At 42.9% G+C, this 8,669-nt stretch overlaps 1 protein-coding gene across 1 annotated transcript; it reads right to left on the bottom strand.

Moving 5' to 3' along the window:
• Positions 1-4,883: 4,883 nt before the first annotated feature.
• On the bottom strand, positions 4,884-8,296 carry LOC111256316. The gene is made up of 2 exons (XM_022824136.1): positions 8,069-8,296; positions 4,884-7,020 (listed from the first exon to the last, which is right to left on the bottom strand). The coding sequence occupies exons 1-2, from the start codon at positions 8,277-8,279 to the stop codon at positions 6,566-6,568; spliced, it is 666 nt and encodes a 221-aa protein (XP_022679871.1). The 5' UTR covers positions 8,280-8,296; the 3' UTR covers positions 4,884-6,565.
• Between the last annotated feature and the right edge of the window lie 373 nt (positions 8,297-8,669).

Genomic DNA, 8,669 nt, shown 5'->3' with positions numbered 1-8,669 from the left:
TCTGGGAACCGTTGAGGTCTAAGATCGGGTGGCCTGGTTTTGAAGCGAGCTAGCGACGCATGCGGTGAGTACTGAGTAGGACTGTCACAAGCATAGCAACACGTCCAGCTGAATTTTTCGGTCTCGCCAACCCGCAAAGATCCTGAGAATCGATATAATCAAGATATATACCTAATCACGCACCCGCGCGTACCATATCTGCTGAAAGCGACCCCGAATAGTAGCTCAATAGTACTCAATAGTGAGCAAATAGTGCCGCCACATTTCCATCCATCCTGAGGTGCTTCACCCACTCCTTGGTGAGTGCTCGGGCACTATTCATATTCCTATTTTGAATAGTGAGCTGAATTTCAATAGTACCGCGAATTTGAATAGTGTTTGTTGAATTTGAATAGTGCAGTGAATAGTAACTCGAAATTTGAAATCCGATATTTTCAAAGTCGCTTGAATTTCCCTCGTTTCATCTTTTGTTCCTGCACTCTCTGCGCACACAGGGTTCTCCTCAAACGCCGCTACCAGGGCTAACACGAGAACGACACACGCAGAGATTTCTCCTCTAGGGTCCCTAGCGTAGAGACATCGCCCCATACGAACGAGCTTAAAGGAAGGCAGGGATGCTACTAGGATAGCTTAATCCATTTCCATGGGATAAGTTTACACGCGGCTTTCCCTTTCGGGAAACCCCAAGCACTTAGCACAAACCTTAATTACCTTACAAACCGAGGGACGAGCTTCGACGGCCTCCCTTTATTCTAGTAGTAGTACAGAGGTGGTGGAGTAATACAATGGTAGTGGGGTGATTCTACTAATGGTGGCTACTATTTCCTCAGAGCACTTCCGAGGTGGTGGATATCTTCATGGAGTATGAGTGGAGTGTGGGTGGAGGTCTTCGGTGATCTTCCTTCTTCGGTGGTGTGGTTCTGCGATGTCTGCTTCGGTGATTCCTTCGGTGATACTGAATGCTTCACTTGGCAGCTCCTTTTATAGCCGCAGCAGAGGTTTCGGGAGTCTCCTCCTCTTCTATTGCCTGAACAGCTGGACGGCGCTCCGCTCTTCAATAATTGTCCTGGCTACAGTAGAGTCCCTATTTATTCCTTTTGCCTTATCCTCTATCTCTCACCTGTGCGTACCGCATCCGCCGAAAAGTTGCTGAAAGCGACCCTGAATAGTAGCTCAATAGTGATCAATAGTGAGCTAATAGTGCCGCCACATTTTCATCCATCCTGAGGTGCTCCACCCACTCCTTGGTGAGTGCTCGGGCACTATTCATATTCCCATTTTGAATAGTGAGCTGAATTTCAATAGTGCCGTGAATTTGAATAGTGTTCGTTGAATTTGAATAGTGCAGTGAATAGTAACTCAAAATTTGAAATCTGAAATTTTTGAAGTCGCTTGAATTTCCCTCGCTCCGTCTTTGTTCCTTGCACTGGTATCATACTGCATACTGCATGCCATAATGTTGTGATTAAAGTATACGACATCAATCATTTGGGCGTGGAAAACCATACCAAGCAGCATCCAGAATGTCACGAGAAGACAGTGCGCGATAGAGGACAAGGCAAAAGGAATAAACAGTGACTTCTACTGTAGCCAGGACAATTATTGAATGGAGTGCCGTCCAGGTGTCCAGGCAACAGAAGAGGAGAATAATTGAAGGCACCAGAAGTCTTAAGCACGAAGCAACTCCAGAAGCCTCTGCCGCGACTATAAAAGGGGCTGCCAGGTGAACCATTCGAAATCACCGAAGGAATCATCGAAGCAGACATCCACAACCACACCACTGAAGAAGCAAGATCACCGAAGACCTCCACCCACACTCCACTCATACTCCATGAAGGCATCCACCACCTCGGAAGTGCACTGAGGAATAATTAGCCACCATTAGTAGAATCACCCCACTACCACTATATTACTCCACCACCTCTGTACTACTACTAGAATAAAGGGAGGCCGTCGGAGCTCGTCCCTCGGTTTGTAAGGTAATCAAGGTTTGTGCTAAGTGCTTGGGGTTTCCCGAAAGGGAAAGTCACGTGTAAGCTTGTCCCGTGGAAATGGATTAAGCTGTCCTGGTAGCATCCCTGCCATCCTTTAAGCTCGTTCGTATGGGGCGATGTTTCTACGCTAGGGACCCTAGAGGAGAAACCTCTGCGTGTGTCGTTCTCGTGTTAGTCCTGGTAGCGGCGTTTCAGGAGAACCCTGTGTGCGCAGAGAAGTGTTCCCTTCGGGTGGAACTACCTGGGGAGACGGTAGAGCCTGAGTCCTGTGTGAGCGTGGCTGGGCACGGTGAGGGTGAAGACCGGGCTGGCCTGGTTCTAAAGCGAGCCAGCGACGCATGCGGTGAGTACCGAGTAGGATTGACACAAGCATAACAGCACGTCCGGCTGAAATTTTTGATCTCGCCAACCCGCAAAGATCCTGAGAATCAATATAATCAAGATATATACCTAATCACGCACCCGGGTGTACCATATCTGCTGAAAGCGACCCCGTATAGTAGCTCAATAGTGCTCAATAGTGAGCAAATAGTGCCGCCACATTTTCATCCATCCTTAGGTGCTCCACCCACTCCCTGGTGAGTGCTCGGGCACTATTCATATTCCCATTTTGAATAGTGAGTTGAATTTGAATAGTGCCCTGAATTTGAATAGTGCAGTGAATAGTAACTCGAAATTTGAAATCCGAATTTTTCGAAGTTGCTTGAATTTCCATCGTTTCGTCTTTTGTTCCCGCACTGATATCAGAGCCGTGGTTATTAAAATATGTGAATTTGAGGGTTTTTCTATATCTAGTCAAAATTGAAAACTTCACTATTTAAATCTAGAAGCTTATACCAGAAAGACAGTTAATACTAAAGAAAATATAAATATTAGGTGCAGAATAAATAGTTCTGAAGATCATACTTGGCATACCTCACACGGTCAGATAAACTTAATAGTTGATTTAATACATAACTTTTATATATCTTGGGGTAAAAGGCAAGACGACTTAGAATTAAAATTTAAAAAACTACTAAAAAAACATAAGCACTTAGAAGAGCATATTTTAACCTTGAATAATAAAATAGAATTAATCTTGCAAGCAGCTGAAGAAAGTAAGAATTCACTCAGAAGAATCATCCAAAATAGTGATTATATTAAAAAGGATATAACCCACCTATATAAGAAATTTGATAATACTAATATTGAGTATAATAAAGAAATTGTTCTATCATCAACAGGAATAGTTGAGTTTAATAGATCATTAAATTCTGAAAAATGGAAATATCTGAAAGTCTCTAGAAGAGACAAGTCACTCCAACTAATAAATAAAGACATAAAGCCCTTAAGCTTTATCGATAGATTGAAAGGAGGATGTGATGATATTGCAAACTTAGAAGAAATGATAGATGTAGAAACAGATCTTGAAAGATATCAGAGAGATACTTTAAGAAAGATAAGACCTCAGCAAATATATCAAATGGGATGGTTTGAAAATAAAAATGGACTATATAGAATATCTAGAGAAGTAGTAACTCGAAATTTTCGAGTTACTAAATTTTGAGTTACTACTTCTCTAGATAATAACCCACCTCCGGTCTACCAAATTTCGAGTTACTACTTCTCTAGATATTCTAGATAGTCCATTTTTATTTTCAAACCACCCCATTTGATATATTTGCTGGGCTCTTATTTTTCTTAAGGTATCTCTCTGATATCTTTCAAGATCCCTTTCTGCATCTATCATTTCGTCTAAGTTTTCAATATCATCACATCCTCCTTTCAATCTATCGATAAAGCTTAAGGGCTTTATGTCTCTATTTATTAGTTGGAGTGACTTGTCTCTTCAAGAGACACTTTTAGATATTTCCATTTTTCAGAATTTAATGATCTATTAAACTCAACTATTCCTGTTGATGATAGAACAATTTCTTTACTATTCTCAGTATTAGATATTATCAAATTTCTTATATAGGTGGGTTATATCCTTTTTAATATAATCACTAGTTTGGATGATTCTTCCTACTAAACTTCTACTTTCTCCAGCTGCGTGCCAAATTGATCTATTCTATTATTCAATGCTAGACCAAGCCCAACTCAGCGCTTATGTGCGTTTTGAAGCAGCCCACATCTTGATTCTAAGGCGGCACGGCGTTTCCCCAAGACATGTCAGAGATTTGGATTAAATCAACTATTAAGTTTATCTGACCGTGTGAGGTATGCCAAGTATGATCTTCAGAACTATTTATTCTGCACCTAATATTTATATTTTCTTTAGTATTAACTGTCTTTCCGGTGTTAACTTCTAGATTTAAATAATGAAGTTTTCAATTTTGACTAGATATAGAAAAACCTTCAAATTCACAAATTTTAATAACCACGGCTCTAATACCAGTGCGGGAACAAAAGACGAAACGAGGGAAATTCAAGCGACTTCGAAAAAAATCGGATTTCAAATTTCAAGTTACTATTCACTGCACTATTCAAATTCAACGAATACTATTCAAATTCGCGGCACTATTGAAATTCAGCTCACTATTCAAAATAGGAATATGAATAGGGCCCGAGCACTCACCAGGGAGTGGGTGGAGCACCTCAGGATGGATGGAAATGTGGTGGCACTATTTGCTCACTATTGAGCACTATTGAGCTACTATTCGGGGTCGCTTTCAGCAGATATGGTACGCGCGGGTGCGTGATTAGGTATATATCTTGATTATATCGATTCTCAGGATCTTTGCGGGTTGACGAGACCGAAAAATTCAGCCGGACGTGCTGCTATGCTTGTGACAGTCCTACTCGGTACTCACCGCATGTGTCGTTGGCTCGCTTCAGAACCAGCCAGCCCGGTCTTCACCCTCACCGTCCCCAGCTACGCTCACACAGGACTCAGGCTCTACCGCCCTAGGCAGTTCTCCCTAATGTAGAGACATCGCCCCATACGAACGAGCTTAAAGGAAGGCAGGGATGCTACCAGGACAGCTTAATCTATTTCCACGGGACAAGCTTACACGCGGCTTTCCCTTTTGGGAAACCCCAAGCACTTAGCACAAACCTTGATTACCTTACAAACCGAGGGACGAGATTTGACGGCCTCCCTTTATTCTAGTAGTAGTACAGAGGTGGTGGAGTAATACAACGGTAGTGAGGTGATTCTATTAATGGTGGCTAATTATTCCTCAGAGCACTTCCGAGGTGGTGGATGTCTTCATGGAGTATGAGTGGAGTGCGGGAAGAATTCCCTCAAACTGGGCAGCCCAGTACTGGGTGCAGAGCAGCCCATTATCACACGGCCCCGCTGTCCTCAACCTTGAGCGCTCTGCCGTCTTTTCCTTCCACAATACCGATCACCTTTGTTAAAAGGAAACGCCGCTCACCTTCTTCCTCTAACTGCGACGTCTCCAGCCACTGGAAAATATGGGATCCGACCTGCAAAGCGTGGAGAAAGATTCACACCTCTGCAGTCCTTACAATGATATCAACAAAATCGCCATCCCTGTGGGCACCAACATAAACCAAGGCAAGCTTTCACCCATAGACACATTCCACCATGTCGCAGTAATACTGATCAACTGACAGATCAAACCAGCGACGAACAAAAGTTGTCCGATCACACCCTAAGGTTTTTAGGAGGCTTTACAGATTTCCCTTAGTTTAGATCCACTAGCTAGTGGTGCTCATATTGATTGGAGCCTGCTCTATGCTTGGCCAGTTGGCCTTATGGCTTAGTGGGAATGCTGTTGTATTTTGACAACGCAATGCACCAATTTATTCCTAATATGTAGCCATGACAATAGAATATCAAAATACAGCACACATTGCCGGGCTTTGTAAACTATGGTTATGTATATGTTTGTGAACAGAGGATCATGAATTAGCGACATTATTACTACTTAATAATGTTCGCCTAATGTGATCTTGCTTTAATTTTGTTTGCACATGATGGATTGCATCATTGTTGATGCTTTCTGGAAGACATCATACCCTCAAGTGTCCAAAATGGTTCACATTGGGGAAACATGCATGTGTGGACATTGAACCTGATGAATCACTATGGAAGCACATGGCTAATCGCAAACTTTGTGCAACAAAGCCAGAGTATATTTAAGCCGTGCTCGGATAATCGGATCTTAGATATATAAGCCAACTGCATTGCATCGACCGGCGCCTTGCACTTACATTCTTACGGCGGCAAGAAGGCCACTGTCACTTATACAGAGCCGCAGGCTGCCAGCCATTGCAGCAAACTAATAACATCCATACGAAAGCTGTACTCGCTTATTTATACACTATACTGTTAAGCAACAACAGCATGGTTAACCTTACAACTCGAGGTTCCAGGTTTCATGCGGCAAGAGGAAATTTTAAAAGAACTAGGATGGAGGATGCAAATAACAGTTGCATGGTATAGGGGCAAGTAAGGCATACCAAGATGAAGATTCATCTCACTTGAACTGGTTATCATTTACAGCCAGGCTTCACCGCTTCAGTACAACTGAGATTTGTTCCATGAATTTGCTGACAAGCTTTTCGCATCTCGTCGACATTACAAGGGCAGGCTTCAAATCCCTTTGTCGTAGAAGCTCGTGTCAGCTTTTGAAAAACACAATGCTTGCTGGTTTCAAATCCCTCTGTCGTACAAGCTTGTGCGGGTTTTTCAGAAACACAATGCTTGCTTTATCTGGCTTCGACAGCAAAACATAGGCAATGGTTAACGAATCTCCTTTCTCTGCTGCAAACTGTAGTTCCCTGCGTGTAATGTGGAACCGGTTCTTGTTTGGAATAGATGTTGCTTTCACTTCCACGTATTCTGTTGCATCAGCTTTTGTGATGCTGATATCGTAAAGTAGCCCGGATTCATTGTCTTCGTTCATCCACTTTATGCTACTACATCCAAGCTTCTCAACGAAATATTTATGGACTGCAGACTCGCCAAGCCTGCCAGTGACTAATCCGTCTTGTTTGTGAGCCACACCTTCACCGTGTCTACGGGAACTTAACATGTTTGCATCTAGGACCCTGGCATCGAGCCGGACCCTCTCATCTGTAACAGCAGTCAATTTCTGAATTACTAATTAGCTCAGTTGCAAGCTTACACCAGCCGAAACTCCAAATAATCAGATTTGTTATTACCAATTACTCCATCCGTTCCAATTGTATGTCATTTTAGCTTTTTTACATATATAGATTTTGTTATGTATCTAAACATAATATATATCTATCTAGAAAAGCTAAAACGACTTATAATTTGAAATGGGCAGTACATATATACTACCATTCTTTCTTCAACCAATATACCATCTTCCAATTTCCATTAATTCCTTCTTTAGATCCAGCCACGTATGAATGTTTGAATTCATTGGGTCCATGGTTTAATTTGAGAACCAGCAAACGTTAATTAATGCATTACACAGAACTGTAAACTCTGCATAAATTACGTAGTGTGTGTACTTACATGATAAAATGTCAGAATATCTAAATTACAGTCTCATCCATTTCTTTTCATTTGCAAGTGAGGTTACAGTCTGACCTAATGAGAACAGAAGTGGAATTACATAGAGACATTGAAGCATGCTATAATAAGCAAGAAAGGGAACAAGGGGTTCCCTTCTTAGACGAATTGGTAAAATTGGTGCTATCATAGTATCCGCTAAGTTCACGGGCTGAAGAGTCCATTTGATATTTAAATATTTAATAAAAAATTCAATCGACTGCATATCTTCTTCCCATAATAACAAAATGGCCGGATCGTGGACAGCCACAAATGGGGATGACTTCTTTTGCCTACTAGGCTACTGTCTATGGAGTGTTGAAACCAACTGGATAGATTGTTCAACCTATTTAGTTCTACTGTCAATCGCAAAACAACTACAAAACACACAGAGAAAACTAAGATTTCCGATATACTCGTAACTCGTTACTTCTCAAATGCCTCCTAATAATCACCACTATATATAGCCCCCCACTACTAGCACATGGAACGAATTACAAAGAGACCAAGTTTCTTCTCATGTAACTTTTTACTTACGGGAAGGAACACCGCTAGCATATATCGAGTGATGAATCGAATCGGGATACATATATGTACTTACTTCTTCCGGTGGCCAAGCCACCAGATCGGCCGCGCTTGCTGCCCCGTTCTTTGACGATCTTTCGCCGCGCGTGCAGAGCGGCAACCCTCCCGAACTTGGAGAACGCGGATCCGATCGGACGCCGGTTACCGACCGCCCTACTCGCCCTCGTGGTCGTGGTCATCTTCTTCTCCTGGCGGTTGTTCCGCCTTCCGGTCTTGGCAGGGGCCATCTCTCCAGTCCAAACGCTCCGAGCGTCCCTTCAGTGTCTGCGCAACACTCGTGCGGTATATGATGAGTCGGCACGCCGGTACGGGCTGACTTCCTCGAGTCCGTTCGTTTGCCTTTCCGTTACCTACGTACGCTGGGCTGGGCTCTTCCAGGGTCGCTAATCAGCGGCCTTCTTTCGTGGGCTGTATTTGTATTGTTTCTGTCCTCCTTTCGTGGGCTTCTGTCCTCCTTTAGGCGCTGTATTCCGTCGTCTCTGGCTATGAAAGTGGACAGAAAAATCCTGTTTTCCCGTATTTATCTCGTATTTTGAGCTATACGAAAACGGGATGGTAAAGTCCGGGACGGGAGTACACGGAATGGTACGGAATGCGGTTGATGGTGTATCCCGTCC

The sequence above is a fragment of the Setaria italica genome, chromosome II (assembly GCF_000263155.2).
Source record: "Setaria italica strain Yugu1 chromosome II, Setaria_italica_v2.0, whole genome shotgun sequence".
NCBI lineage: Eukaryota > Viridiplantae > Streptophyta > Magnoliopsida > Poales > Poaceae > Setaria > Setaria italica.
The sequence above is the reverse complement of the archived record's forward strand: the minus strand, read 5'-3'. Positions and strand labels throughout refer to the sequence as shown.